General features: G+C 42.4%; 1 protein-coding gene across 2 annotated transcripts in view; it reads right to left on the bottom strand.

Moving 5' to 3' along the window:
- The window catches only part of prkcea (protein kinase C, epsilon a), a 594,816-nt gene that overhangs the window by 76,728 nt on the left and 495,521 nt on the right, over positions 1-22,567 (bottom strand). For both annotated transcript variants that reach the window (XM_043695660.1, XM_043695661.1), the window contains one exon: positions 22,321-22,475. In XM_043695660.1, coding sequence (XP_043551595.1) covers positions 22,321-22,475 — 155 coding nt within the window. The remainder of the gene's footprint in view (positions 1-22,320; positions 22,476-22,567) is intronic.

Here is a 22,567-nt window from a genome sequence, read left to right as displayed (position 1 = left end):
GTTGCGGTGGGGGATTTCTTTGGGAAGAATGACCACAATTCTGTAAGTTTTATAATACTTGTAGATAAAGAAGAGAGTGGTCCTAAGGGAAGGGTGCTAAACTGGGCCAAGGCCAATTATATCAAAATTAGGCAGGAGCTGGGAAATGTGGATTGGATACAGCTATTTGAAGGGAAGTCCATATTTGAGATGTGGGAGGTTTCAAAGATAGTGCAGGATAGGCATGTCCCGTTGGAGGCAAAGGATTGGAAGGGCAAGATTTGTGAACCGTGGATGACAGGAGAAATTGTACGCCTAGCCAAGAGGAAAAGGGAAGCGTACATAAGGTCTAGGCAGCTGAGAACAGAATGGGACCTGGAGGAATATCGGAAGAGAAGGACAAGTCTTAAATGAGGAATCAAGCGGGCTAAAAGGGGTCATGAAATAGCTTTAATGAGCAGAATTAAGGAGAATCCCAAAGCATTTTATTCTTTTATAAGAATCAGGCAGGTAACTAGAGAAAGGATCGGTCCACTAAAGGATAATGAAGGAAGGCTGTGTGTTGAACCTGAGAGAATGGGTGAGATTCTGAATGATTACTTTGCAACAGTGTTCACTGAGGAGAGGAACATGATGAATGTTGAGATTAGAGATAGAAGTTTGATTAGTCTGGATCACGTTGACATAAGTAGGGAAGATGTGTTGGGTAGGCTAGAGGTTATTAAGATGGTCAAAGCCCCAGGACCGGATGGGATCTATCCCAGGTTGCCGAGGGAGGCGAGAGAGGAAATTGCTGGGGTGCTAACCAATATCTTTGTAACATCCTTAAATACAGGTGAGGTGCTGGAGGATTGGAGGGTTGCTCATGTTGTCCCCCTGTACCAGAAGGTTAGTAGGGATATTCCGGGTAACTACAGACCAGTGAGCCTGACGTCGGTGGTGGGAAAGTTGCTGGGGAAGGTTCTGAGGGATAGGATCTATTTATATTTAGAAAAGAATGGGCTTATCAGTGATAGGCAACATGGTTTTGTGCGGGTGAGATCATGCCTTACCAACGTATAGAGTTCTTCGAGGAAGTGACCTAGTTGATAGATGAAGAAAGGGCTGTTGATGTCATATACATGGACTTTAGTAAGGTGTTTAATAAGGTTCCCCATTGTAGACTAATGGAGAAAGTGAAGTCACATGGTGTGCAGGGTGTTCTAGCAGGTGGATAAAGAACTGGTTGAGCAACAGGAGACAGAGAGTAGTAGTTGAAGGGAGTTTCTCAAAATAACGCTGTAAGCTGGCCTTCCTCTTCCCGTTCGGGAAGGCCCAGCAAACGAATATTTTTTTGACGACCTCGATTATCGAGGTCATCAATATGATTCTCTAAGGTCCGGACTTGCTGTTAGAGAGTCCGGACCCGATCCACGGCCAATTGCGCTGTAGTTTCGGATGTCGCGGCCTTTAGCTCCGCCCCTCTGACTCAGCGCTCGATTTCCTTAATGTCTCGGTCGTGCTTTTGCAGCGCGGCCAAGAGTGAGTCCCATCGACTTCTGGATTCTTCAATAAAAGCATCGATCTTCGCATCAAGTTTAGAGATGACTTCCATGAGGCTCGCCACTGTAGGTAAATCCCCCGGGGTGGCTGCGGATGCCTCAGCAGCAGCTGGAGAGGGTGGGGGAGGGGTTTCTGCTTGCTGAGAGCTGTGGCTCCCTTCCCTTTAGTCATTTTTACTGAAGATTAGATTGTTTAAATTTAATACTAAGCAACTAATTAAATTAAGCAGCTATTTTAAATGATTTGGTGAGTGTGGTGGGGGTGGGTGGCCCACTTTGCCCAAGTCTTGGGAGGAGCACTGTAGACTCAGACTTGCTGGGTCGCCGCCATCTTGGATTCCCCAGCAGCAGTTCTTAAAGCATCAGTGGAAAGTGTCAGGCATTGGATTGATGAAATTAGATTGTGGTAAAGGAAAATGAAAGTGACCGATAATTCCTGTGAGGAATAAAGAGAATGTATTCACTGGGGTGCATGTTAATAAAAACATGCTACATGAGTAATTGAAAGGAAAGAGGATCCTGGGAAAAGGTGTCACAGCTACGGCTAAATGCGACAGGACAAAATCTTTCAACATTAATAAGAAGGTGTTATTCAGTACAGGTGAAAATTGTATAAGATGCAAACATGCTCCAAACTGATCCTGGATCTATTTTTCACTCATTGACAAGGGAGATGCGTACGATATACATTCCTACAAAGAGATAATCGAAGCAAAGTTATCTTTACTGTAAACACGTGTCCAAAATAAATCAATCCCCATGGAGAAATGGGATTTATTCCAGAGTGCTGAAAAGTAAAGAAGCCTAGGGAAGCGATCTCTGATGTACTGACAAAGTATTATTGAACCTTGATAAGATATTAACAAATTGAAAAAAAACGAACATGCCGACTGTATTCAAGTAAGGAAACAGATAAATCATTTACAGTTTCTGTTGTTTTACACCAACTTCACTGAAAATAAAGGGAATAATAAAGTCACCATAGTCCTACCAGATTATCAGGCTGCGCTCTCATTAGGGAGTAATGACTGGTGGTGGTTTGACTGGACAGTCACCATACCTTGGGCAAGGGGTGTGGTTGAGAAGGAAATTTATTCATGTTAACCTCAGCCAGTGCAGGAATTGGAACCCATGCTGTTGGTGTTACTCTGCATTGCAAACTAGCCACTCGGCCAACTAGGCTAAATGCCCTATAGACCCATAATACTTAGATAGTTACAGGAACAGCAGGCAGGTTTGTTACATGCACTTGGTAGGTGGGTTGACTGACACTTGGATGCCTGCCTCAGGCTGTCTCTGTGGACAGGGTAACAACTATCATGGATAGCCAGATCCAACACATTTAATGTCTGCTCGATATGCACACAGACTTGCACTCCATTGCTCTTGTCGTAGGTGCCCACCATGACTGGCAACATGAGAAGGGATATTACTACAGATGCCCCTTCATCTCACGGGGACAGGGCGGTTCCAGTAGGCCCTCATAGAGAAACAATGTGACAGATAGCAACACGGACAGCTTCTGCTGAGGGAAATGAGCTGCCAGAGGACGTGGTGGAGGCTGGTACAATTACATTTAAAAGGCATTTGGATGGGTATATGAATAAGAATGGTTTAAAGGGACATGGGTCAAATGCTGGCAAATGGGACTACATTTATTTTGGATACCTGGTCAGCATAGACGAGTTGGACCAAAGGGTCTGTTTCTGTGTTGTATATCTTTATGACTGAGAGGTCGGGAGGCCATGTTGCGGTTATACAGGACATTGGTTAGGCCACTGTTGGAATATTGTGTGCAATTCTGGTCTCCCTTCTATTGGAAGGATGTTGTGAAACTTGAAAGGGTTCAGAAAAGATTTACAAGGATGCCAGGGTTGGAGAATTTTAGCGATAGGGAGAGGCTGAATAGGCTGGAGCTGTTTTCCCTGGAGCATCGGAGGCTGAGGGGTGACCTTATAGCAGCTTATAAAATCATGAGGGGCATGGATAGGGTAAGTAGACAAGATCTATTCCATGTGGGGAGTCCAGAATTAGACTGGATAGGTTTAGGGTGAGAGGGCAAAGCTATAAAAGGGACCTAAGGAGCAACGTTTTCACGCAAACGGTGGTGTGTATATGGTATGAGCTGCCAGAGGAAGTGGTGGAGGCTGGCACAATTACAACATTTAAAAGGCATCTGGATGGCATATGAATAGGAAAGGTTTAGAGGGATATGAGCCAAGTGCTGGCAAATGGGACTAGATTAGGTTAGGATATCTGGTCAGCATGGAGGAGTTGGATTGAAGGGTCTGTCTCTCTGCTGTACACCTCTATGACTCTATGACACTGTAGAGGTGCCTGGACCCTTCCACCTCCACCTTCCTGTGACCACAAAGCCTGCATCAGGTCAAAATGAGATGGGTGGGCCTGCATCTGGGCAGGACATTTTTTTTAATATTCATGCATGATATGTGGAAGTTGCTGGCTGGCCAGTCAGCATTTACAGCCCATCCCTAGTTGCCTTTGAGAAGGAGGTGGTGATCTGCCTTCTTGAACCACTACAATCTATATCAGTTTCTCAGCAGGCCTACACCCTCAGGAGCCAAAGACACCGTGGTATGGCCACCCAAATTTTCAAAACCAAACGCTCCAACCACAGAACAGACTCCTTGCACCCCAGATGCAGAGGTCACTTAGATTTAGTGTGTGGTTGAGGAACAAGAAACCTAAGAGGGCATTTAGCTGACACAAGTCAACCTTTAATAAATATAGGTTCACATGCACTGTAGAAGTGTCTGTTCAGGTATAATTTTCGCTGAGACGAAACACAAGATTGTGTCAGAATCTGCAATGTACATCATTCCACACTGCTACCCACATCGTGAGTGATGGTACAGAATCAATAATGATACCAAAAACACAGAAACAGAAATTGCTGGAGAAGCTCAGCAGGGTGACAACATCTGCAGCGAGAAAGCAGAGTTAACGTTTCGAGTCCAGTGACCCTTCTTCAGATTCTGTTTCAGATTTCCAGCATGTGTACTTCTTTGTTTTATTATTATGATTTGACAGACCTCTGGTGGGAAACCTTCATCTGATCTTTCAGCTTTTCACAGAAGTATATTGGCATTCAATGGGCAGCTCACAGGTCCACCCTGCTTCACATCATATTGACTTGCTGAGAAAAGTCAGCCAAAGCACTGCCTTTCACAGGTTCAAGTACTGTCCTACTGGATAATTATACATTTCAGAGCAACTTAGCAACTAATTCACACTCTGAATTTTTAATGGTTACTGGTGATGGAATGGTCTGAGAGATCCCTCAGGCTTCCTCTTGTCCTGCTGTCCATCATGACAGACTTCAGTGGACAACACTCAGTTATGACAGGTTGACTGAAGCCTTAAGAGCTATCTTACCTTCACGACCAGATTAGATTCCCTCCAGCGTGGAAATAGGCCCTTCGGTCCAACAAGTGCACACCAACCCTCCAAAGAGTAATCCACCTATGTCCACTTCCCTCTGACTAATGCAGCCAACACTATGGCCAATTCATCTGACCTGCACATCTCTGGACAGAGGGAGGAAACCAGAGCAAACTCCGCACAGACAGCCACCTGAGGCTGGAATCGAACCCAGATCCCTGGTGCTGTGAGGCAGCGGCGCTAACCACTGAGCCACCGTGCCACTCTCTTTAGCTATCAGCCTTCATGACATTGTTAGTACATTGTCACTGACTGCTGTTTTTTTACCCTAATGGTCAACGGATATGCAGCGTGCAGATATTTCAATGTGAGATCCACTGAATACAAGACATTTGTTCAGCACCAGGAAAAGTCAAGGATTATTAAGATAATAAGGACTACATGTCCTTTGCATTAACTAGAGACTGCATGCAGATTTACAACGAAACCTTAAACAATGAAACCTTAAACAAAGTCCAAACCCAGCTCAGTCATCCTGTACGTGGGTTACATAAGGTGCCATTTGCCATACCCTTGCATTCTTACAATACACTAAGTGAATCTGATGGCTGCAAAGCATTGTCTCTAAATGCTAGCTGGGGATTGTGTTCTGCCTTCAATTGCCTTGTGGCTTAGCTACATGATAAGGTTGCAATTAGTGCACATAATGTAATAGTCATGAATGCTTGAGGCCATTATTTTGTAATGTGCATTCTTGGACAATGAATGACCACCTACCGATGAAGAGCAAATGAGTAACTTGTAGGCTCAGCCTAGGACACAAAAGCTCCCCCATCCTGTAAGTTCCCTTCTGTGTTGCTGAAATTCCCTTGGCCCTCTACTTTTCCGATATAAATATCAGAGGTACTGTGAAAGCTTGGCCTATGTGTAATTGCGAGATTGGTTGTACCTGACCTGCAGAATGGACTGTGGCCCAATTCCCTAACAGCAAGGTCAGAGATCTCCAGACTCTAATAGGACCAAGTCCCGGAATAACTGTGAATCCCTGTGATTTAATCAGACAAGCCCTTTGACTGACTGTAGTCTCCCTTTATCTCACTCAGGACTACTCCCCTTTGAATGGGTGTTATTTGCTTAAAGCAATCTATGAAGCGTTTTTGCCACGTAAATCATTGGCACTTGCTGCAGTGGCAAAGCTGATGTAGCACAAAGCTGCTCAATAACATGTCCACCCCTGGACCAAGGGCTCCCCAGGATACCTGCCTCTTCCTCTGTGTTAAAAAGCAATGTGAGTCAACAGAGTCTGGCAGCTTGTAGTTGAACACTAAAGTCCCCGTCTGCTAAGAAAGCAGTGTGAAGTATAATGAGGCTGGCATCATCCAAGTAAGCTCAAGGTGAATGAGTGCTAAGAAAGCAAGTGAACAGCAGTGAGAAGCATCTTATGCAGATACATGAGATGCATCTGATCTGCACACAAAGCAGTCTGCCAGAAACATGCAAGTAATAGGTGCCCCTGACCACCAAAGTACTGAAAGGGTGAAGTGGTGTGCAAGTTGGTCTGAGAGAAAGCAGAACAATAATGGTGAGGCTGGTGGTTTGCCAATGTCAATCTGCAGGATGAAAGGTCAAGAGCGATGGTGACATGAAGATATTGCAATGAAGAGGCAGTTGCATGATGGTCATGGCAAACAATCAAGTCAGAAGTTTGCACCATCTAGTTTCTCGATGGAGTAGAGAATGGGAATGAAAATGGCATATGAATGAGGTGAGTTGGGTTTTAATGAGATACAAATACATGGAAGTAAGGTTGCCGCTGCTAAGTGGCAGGATTCTGAAATCACCATTTATGGCTTGAGTGGAAAACTGGAAAATATTTTCTTGAAATTGACAATATGATTCTTCAATTCTGACAGTAATTTCCCATCTTTCTTGCCATTGCTCAAGACACATCAAGGAGAAGGAAATTCTGCAGTGGCGTGTTAGTATAGCTTACTTATCTATCTCAATTAAAACTCTTCAGTGAACTAAAATCTCCAGACTGTTAGTCCAGCTCTCTGGGCTACTAGTCTGATAACGTTACTGGTCCACTCAAAATATGTAGCTAGACATCTAAAAGGCATTTGATGTGGTTCCATCCGAAAGGCTGTTTGCTAAACTCTTAAGTATTAAATAGACTTAGTAGTAAAATTTGTGAAAGAGGAAATTACCTGAAAGTTAGGAGGCAGCAATTACTTGCTGGAGAGGTTCTATCAGGGTAAGGTGGAATGGTTGAGGAGAAAGTGAGGACTGCAGATGCTGGAGATCAGAGCTGAAAATGTGTTGCTGGAAAAGCGCAGCAGGTCAGGCAGCATCCAGGGAACAGGAGAATCGACGTTTCGGGCATCCTGTTCCCTGGATGCTGCCTGACCTGCTGTGCTTTTCCAGCAACACATTTTCAGCTAAGGTGGAATGGTGTAGCTCAGGGTTCAATATTCAGAGGATTGATGCCAGAAAATTTGTTTCATGTATGGATCAGACTTCCACAGATAAAATGGAGACAAAAAACCAGGAACAGTTCCAAGAAATAATTAGATGCTGAAATAGAGCAATTTTAACATTTTTCTGGGTGGATGAATCGAAAATCCATCCTCATCTGCAATGGTCTTGTGATTTTGTAAATTCTTGGACCTGTGTTGCAAATAATGATGTGACCTTTCAAACTCCATATTACCGAGCTGAGAACACCCTCAGCATCAAGCTCAGCAGACTAATTATGGCAAGCCAAACCCCTCCCTCATCCCTGAGGGTAGGCAGGGCTATGGGCCGATCCTTGTGCACTGGCAAGGCATTCTCTATTAGTGTCACTGAAGACTGCGAAGGTAGTGATCTGTGATGCGGCTAGTCCTCAGGGAACTGACAGGCTTCAGAGCACCACTTTGTGAATTAACTTCTCTCCCAGCCACTCTCCCCTGTCCCACTAATGCTGGCACTTTCCTCTCTGCTTCTGCTCAGAAGTACTCCCAGCTCCTTCCTCATTTCCCCAAGGTGTCACTCTCAAAATCTTACCTCCTTTTCCCAGTATTGCTCAATTGTGAATGCATTTCTTAATTTTGTGAGATTCCCCTCCTACAGTGTACAGTGGTGTTCAGTCAGTCACAACAATGAAGGAATGTCGGAGCTCTGGAGTGGGAATGGAAGGGATAAAGAGGAGGACACCACACAACATCACTTTCTATCTTGAAAGGCAGGCATATAGTGTCCCTACAACATGGAAATAGTCATACCAAACGTGAACAGTTGGCACATTAAGTCTGAACTGAATCTAAATTAGTTTTAGACTGTAACAGTGAAAGTAGCCTGAGGTTAATGAGAGCAGAAAAAGAGAAAGGTTTTGCTGTAATGGCTGTTTCAATTTTATTCACAGCACAATGCATTCAGTATTATATTTTCTTAACTGATCTCTCTGCAAGCCATAACATGCTTGTGAGAACATGTGATGTAAGAACAACAACAGTTTACTGTTGAGTTTTTCAAACAATTTTTTTTCTCCCAGTTGCACATCAGCATTATAAGCACTGGGAAAAGGTCAAATAAAGTTAAATGAGATGAGATGAAAAGCAAAGATTTCTACCAGTGTTGTTCACAAAACAGTGACAAGTAGTGTGTGTGCTTTTCTCTTCTCCCTTTCTGAGTACAGAACATTTTACCAATGAGACATAAATCCTTGTGATAAGATATTAAAGAAGCTTAAAGATCAAAGGCAGAATCACCCAAGCAAAATAAGGCAAATTCCATCGAAAGAACATATTAATGCTGGTTGTAAAATGCTGCATACACATATCTTAATATCTCAGTCTGATTTACGGTGCCTGTATCATTTGTAGGAAGGAATTTTTGAACCATTTAATTTCAGGGTTCCTATGGACTGGTTGTAGAATTTAAATAATTGTGGCCCCAGCACTGATCCCCATAGTACTTACAACTAGTTACTGCCAACCTGAAAATGACCCCTTCATCCCCGTGAATCTGTTTTCTATGGTTAACCAATCCTCTATCCATGTTAATTGATAACTAGCAACATGCGAGCTCTTACCTTACATAATAATCTTTTATATAGCACCATATCAAATGGCTTTTGGAAATCCAAAGACACTACATTACTGGTTTCCATTCACCCATCCAGCTTAATACATCCTCAAAGGTCTCTAAAAAGTTTGTCAACATCATTTCTCTTTCATAAAACTACAGTGACTCCGCCTGATTGTATTCTGATTTTCAAAATGGCCTACACCACCACCACCACCTCCTCCTCCTCAATAATGGATTTGAGCAGTTTCCTAATGACAGTTTGAGAAACTGTCCTTTAGTTTCCTGAATTCTGTCTCCCTCCTTTCTTGAATAGGGGTGTTTCATTTGTCATTTTTCAATCTGCGAGTATCTTTCTAGAATTGAAGAAATTTTGGAAAATGAGAACAAATGTATACAGTGTGCTCATTCAAAATACTTTGGTAATCATTGATAGTCTTCGCCTCTTCCAATCTTGTAGGTAATAAGGTCCAGGTGATCATCCCTTGTTGCTTAGAACTTCTTCACATACCTCTCCAACCCCTGCCCAGAACATTAAATTGTGGTCCTTAGTCCTTACATTGTTAGCCGATAGGATCAGGTTTTCATTTTCTGTTTTATGTAAAACCTACCATAATTTTATGAATCTCCATCAAAGTGCCATTAATCTTCTGAGAACAACCCCAGATTCTCAAACTTGACCTAAAGTTTCTTTCCTCTGAAGGAATTCTGGTATTCTCCTCCGCAAAGTCTCGAAGATTCTCATATTGTTTTTAAAGTCTCATGGTCAGAACCATGTGCAAAGATCATAGTTCTGGCATAACCAGAGCTATATGAAGGTTCCTCATAACTTTTGTACTTCATACCTATACTTATGAAGCCCCACATGACATGTGCTTTGCTAATTATTTTCTCAATATGTCCTGTCCTTTAGCCATTTTTTCAAGTGTTAGCTAACACTGAACCTATATTCCATAACCGTCAATTTGTTAACTAGGCTTCTTGTGAATTTCATCAAATGCTTTCTTAAACTTCGTATTGACAACGCTCATGTGATTTTCTTCAACAATATTCTCTTACTTAACCAGAAGAGTCAATAAGGTAGTATTCAAACATGTTCTGCCTTTTATAAACCATGCTGGCTCTCCTTAATTAACTTAAACTTCTTGAAGACCTACTTATGTTTTTCCTTGATTATTGTTTCTAACTTTACCCTCCACTGATGATGAACTAATTAACCTGTAGTTCCCAGGAATGTCCTTATACCCTTTTCCTTACACCTGTTCCTGAATTGCCATTCTTTCATCCTCTCATAGCTTCACCATACAAAGGACAGACTGGAAAATTGTGTTCCTTCCAACATTTGTGGCCAACCCCTGCCAATATACTTTGGCAACCTGGATCAGGTGACCTATTCATTCTAAACATAGTCAGGCTATTCTGCACCTCTTGTCAACCAATCTTGGGTTATGGATGCTCCATTTTTAACTAAAATACTTGAGACCTTGATATTATATCATGTGATTAACAGCAAGGTGAACTGTAAAGTGGTAATCTGCTCAGGCAAACATTTGTGACCCTGAAATAAATTCTTAAAATATTAGATCTTTTCAACTCCTGTATTTCTTTCAATAGATTAGTACTTTTGCCATCAACAATGGTAAACTTACTACAGATTCCTTCAAGCTAGATGGATAAGATAATAAGTGTGGTGATAGAACAAATAAAAACACTTTAATATCCGTGTCAGACAGGACCCGGTATAGCTGCCAAACCAAAGTTTTACCATGGATTCCAGATGAAGCAAGGCTGAATAAAGGGATGTGTAAATCAAAGAGCAATTTATATGTTTACATGGAAGTCTTTGAGCATTCATGTAGTTTTATACATAAGTATTAGAGAGAGGGGAATCTTCTAAGGTTTTTAAATGTGAGCAATAAGGTTTCTAGCTATAGCTGGTCAGTGAAATGTGTAGACTTGATTAACTGAAGATACATTCCCCAGTTCATACTGCTGCATGTTATAATAATTTTGTAAACTTGAAAATTAGACTGGCTTACACTTTGGCTAACATGTTGCATTTGCACAAGGATCAATCTGGTTTTCATCAGTCCTGTTTATCTCAGAACATTTGCTTTTGATGTGCACCAGTGTACATCAGTAGGACTGTATCATGGCAAATAGTAACAATTTTGGTGTTGTAATGAACTGTGCCTTGTGCTCTTCCATTCACCTGTTCATTTTATTGTTAATGCTAATTTCACTGCATAAAGCTTTGTTAAGTAATACATGGTGAACATCTTACTTTTACAGATTATTTATCTGAAAATAATGGGTTCCTGCAAATTTAAAAATATAATAAAATGATACAGTCCTTTTCAAGTTCCCCGGATAATCTGAGGTGCTTCACAACTAACTAATCACTTTTGAAATGCAGCCACTGTGTTTAAATACAATAAGGTGCCATGGATGAGAAATGAGGGAAGTGACCAGCTCTGTTGTTTTGATGATGTTTTGACTGGAAGAGCTTGGCTAGGGGAACGGCAGGTTCTGGAGCACAATCTTCAGCATTATTGCCATAATGGTGTCAGGGCAGTATCCAGTGCCTCCAACCATTTCTTGATATCACGTGGAGTGAATCGAACTGGCTGAACACTAGTACCTGTAATGCTGGAGAATGAGGGCTCATTTCAACCTTGGTTCAAACATGGACAAAAATGCTGAGCTCTGGAGGTGAGGTGAGAGTGGCTGCTCTTGACATCAAGGCTGCATTTTACCATGTGTGGCATCAATGACCTTTAGCATAACGAGAATCAGTGGAAATGGGGAAAAATTTCCACTATTTTGAGGCATGCCTGGCACATAGGGAGATGGTTATGGTTGCTGGAGGTCAATAATATCAGCTCCAGGACATCTCTGTGGGAGTTCCTCAGAGTAGTGTCCTAGGCCTGAAACATATTCAGACGGTTCATCAATGACCTTCCCTCCATCATAAGGTCAGAAGAGGGGATGTTCGCTGATGATTGTGCAATGTCCAGCACCATTTGCGACTCCTCAAATACTGAACAGCTCAATGTTCAAATGCAACAAGATCTGTACAATATCCAGGGTTGGGCTGACAAGTGGAAAGTAACATTTGTACCATACCTGAAGAAGGGCTTATGCCCGAAACGTCGATTCTCCTGTTCCCTGGATGCTGTCTGACCTGCTGCGCTTTTCCAGCAACACATTTCCAGCTCTGATCTCCAGCATCTGCAGACCTCACTTTCTCCTCGTACCATACATATTGCCAATTAGAGACAATCTAATGCTGAATGCTCCACTATCAACATTCTGTGGGTTACCATTGACTAGAAACTCAACTGGACTTGCCACATCAACACAGTGGCTACAACAGCACGTCAGAAACTAGGAATACTGCGGGGAGTCACTTCCTGACTCCCCAAAGCCTGTCATCATCCACAAGACAGAAGTCAGGAATGTGTTGGAATACTCCCGACTTGCCTGGATGGGTGTAGCTCCAACTACACTCAAGAAGCTTGCCATCATCCAGGACAAAGTAGCCTACTTGATTGGCACTACATCCAGAAGCATCCTCTCCATCCACCATTGACCCTCAATAGCAGCGATATGTACTATCTACTAGATGGACTGCAGAAATTCACCAAAGATCCTCAGACAGCATTTTCAAATCCACGACTACCTCCATCTAGAAGGACAAGGGCAGCAGATACATTGGAGCACCACCACCTTCAAGTTTTCCTCCAACCCACTCACCATCCTAACTTGGAAATATATTGCTGTCCCTTCACTGTTGCTGGGTCTATATCCTGGAATTCCCTCGCTAATGGCATTATGGCTCAACACACAACAGGTGGACTACAGCAGTTCAAGAAAGCAGCTCACCACCACCTTCTCGAGTCAACAAGGGACACATCTCACAAATGAATTAAAAGCAAAAGAAGCTGACTGACCCCAGTAGAATGCAAACTGGGCTTTGGTGAGCAGGTTACAGTATGCAGTGGAACTTGATAGCACTGTGTTGACTCCTTCCATCATTTCTTTGATGACTGAGAGTAGACTAATGGGGTGGTAGTTGATGAGGTTGGATTTGTCCTGCTTTTTGTGTATTTGACATAACTGGAAAACTTTCCCACATTGTTAGGAAAATGCCAATATTATAGCTATCCTGGGACAGCATGGCTAGTGCTGGAGCTGAAATGTTGTCAAAACCTACAGCCTTTTCACTACCTAGTGCCATCTGCTGGGTTTTTTTTGTGAACACCATAGAGTGAATCAATTCATCTGATGCCTGGTATCTGTGATGTTGGGGCACCTCTGTATGATGCTGAGATGGATTTTCAAAGGCATTTTGGCTTAAGATTGTTGCAAGTGCTTCAGCCTTATCATTTGCACTAGATGTGCTAGGCTTCTCCAGAGAGTTGTTTAATCGTTCACATCATTCATGACTGGACATGGCAGGATGGCAGAGGTTAGATCTTTTCCGTTGGTTGTGGGATTGCTTAGTTCTATTGCTTGCTGCTTATGCTGTCCAGAATGCCAGTCATCCTAAATTGTAACTTCACCATGTGGACATCTTATTTTTAGTTATGCCAGGTATTGCTCCTGGCATTTCTTTCTACACATTTCATTAATATCCTTATCAACTGAAGTGGGAGATGGCATAGGGCAGGGTGACACTAGGCACATGGACACACAAGATGGCCACTGAGCCATAAGTTGACCACTTCACACACAAGATGGCCGCCGGACAACAATATGGAGAGAGACATCAAAGCAAATACAGACACAACCTGTGACCACCAGAATGCCAGCAGAATGCACTCACAACCTAGTTGATTAGTTTAAGGCAAGTTGGGGAGAGAATATACATGAGTAACGAACACTGCCTGCCAAAGTGTCTGGGTCCAGCCAACACCTTTGATAGAAATACTAACATTTTGGTACAGACTCAATACAGAGTGCTAATAGCCAGGGCTGCAGTAATTGTCCTTCTCAGAAAGAGTGATTAGCGCTCATTACTACAGAAATGGAGATCTGCGCAGACATCGAAACTGACAATGTCTGCGCTGAAACTGACAACGACTGCGCTGAAATTAACAAAGGCTGCTCTGGGACTGACAATAACTGAACTGAAACTATTAATGATTCTGCAATGTTTATCATAAACAAACCATGTTACAAAGACAATAACCTCATCACTGACCTATTATTATAAAATGTATAAAAGTATCTTGACATGTGTTGCGGGTTGAGAGAAGAAATGCAGCTGACCACTGTGCTGTTGGTGTCTCTCTCTCCTCGGAGCTCCAGTATTTCCTTGTACAATAAACTCTGTTGTTGAACCCCGACTCTGACTCCGAGGCTGGTGATTTTCCCCACAACACAATATGCAGCATCAAACTAATAAGAACATAACATGCTATGGGGCTTACTTGATGTAGTTTCATTTTGTCTTTTGACCCAAATTAGTCCCATATTTCAATCTTCTCCCCAGACTAATCTAAATTCCCTGACACTTCCTCAAACTGTCTTAAATTTGGACTTTTATGTAGTTCAACCCTACCTTTTTGAATGTTGTAATCAACTAAACATTGATAGCTACATCCAAAAGTTTCTTCTAAACTTTCCCTTTATCCCTTTAATTCTTACCTGCAGATCATGGCATCCCGAGCTAAACGATCTATTATAAAATATAATCTATCTGATGTCAGAGATTTCCAGTATGAAGAAGTTGCCAATATGTATGGGCCTATTGGTGTTCCCTTGCCATCTGAGTAATATTCGGTTTTAAAAAACAAATTGTGCCCTACAGTGTATTGCTTGGGAGGCGAGGTCATCACCTCAAGAGCACTGTATCTTCTTGTAGCTTTATAAAATGAAGGTGGGTAGATCGCACAGGAACACAGATTGTTACTGGGCCAGATGTAGTTATGATACAGATCAATTTATAATCAAATTAAATGATGGAACAGTCGAGAAGGGCTGAATAGTTTGCTCACATTCTTCTGGGAAGGAACGTATAATTAAGGAGATCCTACTGATAATCCTGACCAAAAACGTGCTGACGAGTTGCTGACAGGACCTCTTTTTAAACTGATTAGGGAATTGCCAGGTTTAACAAGGCATCTAAATAAAAATTAAATAAACCATTTATTTTAAAAGGTCTTTTCCATCAACGCATTGGCTTATAATTGCAATGTTTAGAATAGCTTTAAACAATAGGGCTTTGCAGACAGCTGTTAGCACAACAGCTACTGACTGAGTAGCAAAATGGGGATATCTATAATGATGCCCATTCAGCTGAGAGTTTCCAAGGTTTGCTGAGGACTAAAATCGGAATGTGGAACAATGAAGCATCCTGCAGACAGAAGCACTTTGTGAACCATCAATTAACATTTCATAATTAAAGCGATGTTCAGGACTCAAGCTGTTCACCACGTTTTGAATGAAATGGAGAAAGCCTGGGGGCTAAATTGGAACACCTGAAAAACAGGCAAACTGATCACGCTACGTGATGTATCTGTGCCTACTGGCAGTAACATAGGCAGCATGATATCTTGATGCTACCAGTGCAATATTTGTATGCAGCCATCACTAAGCTCATGGTTAACTGGCCCCATGTTTCATCATGAGGCCGAAGATCAATGCTTAAAGCTGGCTTGCATCTCTTGAAGTGCTGTTGTGTCATGGCTGAAGCAAATGCTGAGAATTCAGTGGGAACTAAATCTGTCAAGGTAAAGACAGAAGAAAGACTGAGTATGAGACAATGTGGAACCTGGGTTTAAGGTACAGTACTGGACTTCCTGGAGGAAAGAAGTCCATATCTAGGATCAAAAAAGCATATAGATTAATGTGATTAGCTTCAAGGGCCTGGATGCAAACCCGAAAGAAATGTAATAACCACAATATATTTAAATTTTATATCCCACCAATTTCTGCACTAGCCTCTGCTACTGCAAAAGTAAGCTCTTCTTCATGACACCATTGTCTCTTTTACGAATTACTTTTGATCTCTCTGGCTGTGTAATATTTTTGGTAAAGTGGTTATCATAGTTGTAAAGCTGGAAGTGTCAGCCAAAGTGGGTGTGAGCATTAAACATTGCTTCACATGTGAGAGTGAGGTGAGGCATATGCAATTTAAATAAGACACCTCATTAACGGAGATTGGTAATCTGTCAGTGGTGGGGATATTTTTTCTCCAATTATGAAATGTGGATATTGCTGACTGAGCCAGTTAGTATTACTGCCCATCCTTAATTGTTCTTGAGGTGTTGATGAACCATTTCCTTGTGAACTGCAGCAGTTTGGGTGGTGTTAGGTAGGGATTTCCAAAAGTTTGAATCAGTAATGATGAAGGAGTGGCAATATATTTACAAGTCCTGATTGTTAGCTTGGATAGGAACTTGCAGCAATGTTCCCATCTGCCTGCCTTGTTCTTCTAGGTGATCAAGGCTGTTTCATTGTTGCAATGGTTCTGAAAGAGTTAATGTTGAGGTTGCATTCATTTCTAGGAGAAAGTGAGGTCTGCAGATGCTGGAGATCAAAGTTGAAACTTTATTGCTGGAACAGCACAGCAGGTCAGGCAGCATCCAGGGAACAGGAGATTCGACGTTTCGGGCACAGGCCCTTCTTCAGGAATGAGCAGAGAGTGTTCAGCAGGAGAAGATAAAAGGTAGGGAGGAGGGACTTGGAGGAGGGGCGTTGGAAATGTGATAGGTGGAAAGAGGTCAAGGTGAGGGTGATAGGTCGGAGTAGGATGGAGGCGGAGAGGTCAAGAAGAAGACTGCAGGTCAGGAAGGCGGTGCCGGGCTGGAGGGATCCGGCTGAGACAAGGTGGGGGGAGGGGGGATGAAGAAACTGGTGAAGTCCAAGTTCATCCCCTGCGGTTGGAGGGTTCCCAGTCGGAAGATAAGACGCTTCTCCTCCGACCGTAGGTAGAAATGCATTCATTTCTACCTAACCTGATAATGCCACACAGTCTTTGGCTGGGGAAGAGGCAGTTGAGCATGAGGTCCCATTGGAGATTAACATTGTCATACCTGGCTTCTGATAGTGCCAAGACTCCAATTGATGGTACTATGGGACAAGTCAAATCTCTGAATGAAATCTGGCTCGATGGCTCACAGTTTTTTAAAAAATAGTAACCATGGTGGTCAGTCACAATAATTGCAATCTTTGTAATTATGACTAACTAAGTAATGTAATTTGTGCAGTATTGCAATCCTGCAATAACCTTGTTAAGACAAGCAGCTCTTTTAGAATTTTCAGAATAGTTTATCAATTGTGGTCTTTCCTTACCACTGTTAATTAGGTATGCATGTAATAACATCTCCAAATATGTTGATTTCTTTTTTAAGATATGAGGATCGCAGCAGTCTACCCCAACCGCAAGCTAACTAGTCAGTGCCACAACATATGACAAAGGCTGCATGTTTGGAAGGTGCTGTAGTTATTTGAGCAGTAGCAGGAGTCTTATTTAAATTGCATATGCCTCACCTCACTCTCACATATGAAGCAATGTTTAATGCTCACACCCACTTTGGCTGACGTTTCCAGCTTTACAACTATGATAACCACTTTACCAAAAATATTACACAGCCAGAGAGGTCAAAGGTAATTCGTAAAAGAGGCAATGGTGTCATGAAGAAGAGCTTACTTTTGCATTAAATGCTTAGGATCCGGAATGCATTGCCTGAAAGTGCAGTGAAGGCAGATTCATTTGAACATTCATGAGGGAATTGGATCATTATGTGACTCTATGACTCTTTGTGAAAAGGACAAATGTGCAGAAGCTACAGGGAAACAATGGGCGACTGATACTAAGGTGAATTGTTCCTGCATTGTCCAAAGTCTATGCTCCATCAGGGACCTACCAAGTTTTCTGTGTCATTGAAGTGTCTATATTGTCCCACCTTCACTAATATATCTCCCTCTCTCTTGCAGAAGGTTGTGAATGTCTGAAGGCAGCAACAGCTAACCTAAAGGTGAAGGTACCTGCCTCTATTCTCCAGCCAACATGGAGGAGATGTTTCTGGTCAATGCTGGAAGGGACATTGCTGAGTCTATGGCCAGCAGCAGGGCTGAAACCAATGAAAGAGTTTGCATTGTCAAACTTAATCTTCCTTTTCACAACCCATTTCTACCCATCCCACCATCCCTTCTGGTTTACAAACTGAAGGTGGTATTAGCATTGCAGCACCTACCTTCCCCAATCTCTCAACACAATCTCAGCCTTGAGCCTTTATCCTGTCAGTTACCCAAGGAATACAGGAATAGTAGGAAGTCAGTGATAATGGAGACACTCAATTTCACATCAGCCCAGAAATTGATACAGCAGGTAACTCAAGATGATCGTTTCAAGGTGAGAGCTGCACGTAATGAGACACAGGATATGAGTGTGCTGCAGCCAGGACAATTGGGAAGGAATGCAGGTGAGAGCTTGATAGTAGGTGAAGTTGATCACAAAATCTGCTCAGGTGAGGACTCAGATGAGGACTTTGATGGGACAGCATTCAGAAGAACATTGATGAGTATTAATAACAAAACATTTGGTGCATTTGGAAGCCTTCCAGAAATTCTGTGATCAATGTCATGGTATATGAAGAAATCCGACACAATTTGGTAAAAAGCTTTGCTCAAAACTTGCAGCCTATCTCCGCCACAATGAAACAGTGGAGAACACAAGTTTGTGGACTCACTCATGTGGCTCACTCACACAGCTGATGTCTCAGCTTCTACTACAGACAAGCAACTTTCACCGAAACTCTGAGTGCTGCTCCTAAAGGTCAGACTGAAGTCATAAAAAACCATCTTCTTGTGGTGAAAGTGCAGGCTGTTGCCACTGAGCTGTGGATACTGATGTTCAAAAGGACAAGGAGCTTGTCACTGCAGTCTCACAATATGCCCTTTGAATGTCTATCGGTCTTACTGAGGCAATGACCTGGGGAAATGGCAGTGACTCAGTGGTCCTCTCTGAGGATTGTAGCAAATGTCCTCCCATCCCAGCCAAACTATGTGTCCCTGTTGCCTGTGAACCCACCAACCCAGATTGCCCATGTTGATATTGTGAAGACTTAAAAGTGTATCTTTTATGCTTGGAGTTGCTTTACATCATTCTCTAAGTCCACTTTGTAGTCTCCTGTACTGGAATTCAGTCACCAGTTTTCCACCAGGTGTACTGCTGCCATTGGGATAGCATTGCATTGAAGCATTAGGACAAATGAGACAACTATGAAAGCATCACAAACTTGTATGTTTTTACATAAATCAACTTACTCAGACATGTTATGTTAAACCTCTTAAGCAGGATGGGGCTTGAACCCAGGTCTTCTGGGTTAGAAGGTGACATAAGAGCCCTAACACTAGAAATGTTTAGAATTGTAGCAATACTCAGAATAAACCAAATGTGTGAGCTGTTAATTGAACTGAATTGGATTGAATTGAATTGAATTTGTTGTCACGTGTACCGAGGTACAGTGAAAGGCTTTGTCTTGTGAGCAATACAGGCAGAAAAACATTGCCAGATTGGAACCGTCCCTTTAATAAGCACTGGAGATTGGTACTTTCTTTTCTTAATGGTACTCAGCTGTGCAAGCTGCACAGAAGGTCTTGGAAGGAGCTCTGAACTCCAAAGTGTCTCTGCTGGTATTATTTGAATTTTAAATGCTGATTGATCCACCTACTTTACATTGCACCAACATCTTCACCAAGGTGATGTCTGGTGTGATGCGTGTCAGAAAACTGTGCACGTGTGGGTGCACTGTAGATGCCACTGTGGATGAGTAATGGCACTCACGCCACCCAAAATGTGGTTACTAACGAGTCCAATTTCTCATTCCCTTATGTTGAGAACTGGATCAGAATACTGTAAATAAGCATACTTAAATAAGTACTAACTAGACGTGACCTCAGCCAGCTTCTGAGTTCAGACAGAATTACATCTATCCAGAACAATCACTCCGCATGAAAAAAAAATTGCTGCATTTGAAATAATTTTTAAAATGCCTTAGAAATTGAAGGTTTCAAGTGACTAGACATAATTTTACTGGGGAAAGACTTGGAGGAGAGATGACATAGTTGGATTAAGTAAATAATAATACATGTGCAAATTATTTGACATGGGCAACTAACAGAAGAGGGCACATTGTTTTTTTTCTACAGTTTCCTCATTTCCCCTCCCCCCACCTTGTCTCAGTCCCAACGCTTGAACTCAGCACCACCTTCCTAACCTGCAATCTTCTTCCTGACCTCTCCGCCTCCACCCCCACTCCGGCCTATCACCCTCACCTTATCACCCTCACCTTAACCTCCTTCTACCTATCGCATTTCCAACGCCCCTACCCCCAAGCCCTTCCTCCCTACCTTTTATCTTAGCCTGCTTGGCACACTTTCCTCATTCCTGAAGAAGGGCTCATGCCCAAAACGTCGATTCTCCTGCTCCTTGGATGCTGCCTGACCTGCTGCGCTTTTCCAGCAACACATTTTCAGCTCTGTTTAGATGTATACAAAACTTAACATGTGAGATAAATTTTCATAACAATGAAAGGTGTTGGGCATTGCTTGGAGATGAGAACTAGTTCTGGGTGCCAGTATTCAAAGGCAGGTGGCAGTGATATTTGTTTATGAAATGGAACAGGCAGGAGAACCAGAGGACTAGCAATCTCATTGACCAATAAGTGCCCAAAAGCTGACTCAACAAGGTAATTGGTCCACTGTGTGTGAGCAATGGCAATGTTTTGCTACTTCATGAACATTTCACTTTGGCAACTTTCTTTTTAAAATGAGATTTTAAATCAGAAGTATCAATGGATAATGGGTCCACACTGCACTCTGATAGAGGCCTAGAGTCCTACAGCATGGAGACAAGCCCTTCGGCCCAAACTGTTCCATTTCGACCAAAATGTACATCCACGCTAACCCCATTCCCTTGCACATGGCCCAAATCCTTCTAAACCTTTCCTACCCATGTATTTGTCCAAATGCCTTTTAAATGTTGATAATGTACCTGCCTCAACCACTTTACAATTCCATGCCACGGTCCATTCACAGTGCCCCAGTAGCACTTTACACTGAAAATCTTTGCAGAGGAGGCAACACAGATGCTGTCTGGCTATACAATCAGCAGGCAAAACCTCCTGATGCCTCCAGAAACCCCATTCATCTATCTGTAACTCACAATACTGGTGCAAGCTTTGCGTTTCTGGTCCTGGTCTCCAACAGTCCCTTACTCCTTCCATATGCTTCCCTCATCCAGAGTCGGGAAAAGTTCTGTCGAATCCAGCAATGTGGAAGATGACTGATAGCCGGTTATCTGATAGTCACGCTCTGACAAAATGGGCAAATTTTGGTGGATGTAGATTTCCCAGGTTCATCAGCATAGAATTCCCAAACCAGAAGGAAGCTCCATTCCTCATTGAATGTAAAAAGGTCCTCTGGGATGTAGGTCATTCTGTCCCTTTGTTGACATACTGGAATATCTGGGAGGGAGCAAACTCAAAATCTTTGCACTCTGTGAAGTAATGCAAATATTAGGAACAGCAGAAGTATTCTTGTGTCATTTCTTGACAGATACCAGGCAAGTAGCTTGAGTGGAAAATGTTTTTGCTTCAACTCGCATTTTTCATTTAAAACAATTTTGATTTCTGTATTAGAGCAACTACAGTTCACTTTTGTGAATATATGACGTTACATTGATTTTTATTTTAAAAAGACCTCCACAAAGCATTATGAGTTCTGCTTATCCTGGAGGTAATACACAGGCTCTTGGCTCAATAACATGGCTGGCAAAGCCTTTTCTTTACACTTCACTAACAGCAACTTCCTGCGAATGACTCATAGTTTGCCCTTAACTGCTGAGAACAAGAGAGAAGAAACAAGGACCCTGTGACTGTTGTCCTATTCAGTCAACAAGAGGACAACACAAATAAATAAAGGAAATGGGAGAATGTTTCTTTTTGAAGATGGTTGTGGGGGGATGGTGTCAGAGTGGTTGGCGGTGGAAATGAAAAACCTTTTATAAATTTTCAGTGGGTGTCAAGAGAAAATAAAGAGATTGTGTCCCTCCATTGGCAGGATAGCAGACAGTCAGGCTGTGCCAAGCATTTTGTAAAAGCTCACAATATGAGTCTGGCATTGCATCTGATTGCTGCTTCTGGTGCTATTCAAATGTAAACTTTGTGAATGACAAACAAAACAAAAACAATACAGGCCCATGTCTCAACATGCACGATAACTAAGGCGGTATGCTCTAAACCAAACTCGTTGCTAAGATATGAAAGCATTCAAGCCAAACCAACCATGAACACCCCAGCTGTTCTTTTTCAGCAAGTACCTGTAGATGACGCCATTTTGGTGAAGGAACATGAGCGCTGAAGTGACCTCCGCTGCATAAAACCTTGAGCGAGCTTCATCAAACTTTCGGGAACGTTGAATTTGAAACATTAAATCGCCTCCGTTTACGTATTCCATGACGAAGAAAAGGCGGTCCTAAATGAAGGAAGAAAGAGCTTTTACAGCTAAATTGCTTAAGGCCTTACAAGTAGCTGCTATTGGAGGCAAACAATGAAACATTTGTAGAG

Source organism: Chiloscyllium plagiosum, chromosome 9, assembly GCF_004010195.1.
Source record: "Chiloscyllium plagiosum isolate BGI_BamShark_2017 chromosome 9, ASM401019v2, whole genome shotgun sequence".
Lineage (NCBI taxonomy): Eukaryota > Metazoa > Chordata > Chondrichthyes > Orectolobiformes > Hemiscylliidae > Chiloscyllium > Chiloscyllium plagiosum.
The sequence above is the reverse complement of the archived record's forward strand: the minus strand, read 5'-3'. Positions and strand labels throughout refer to the sequence as shown.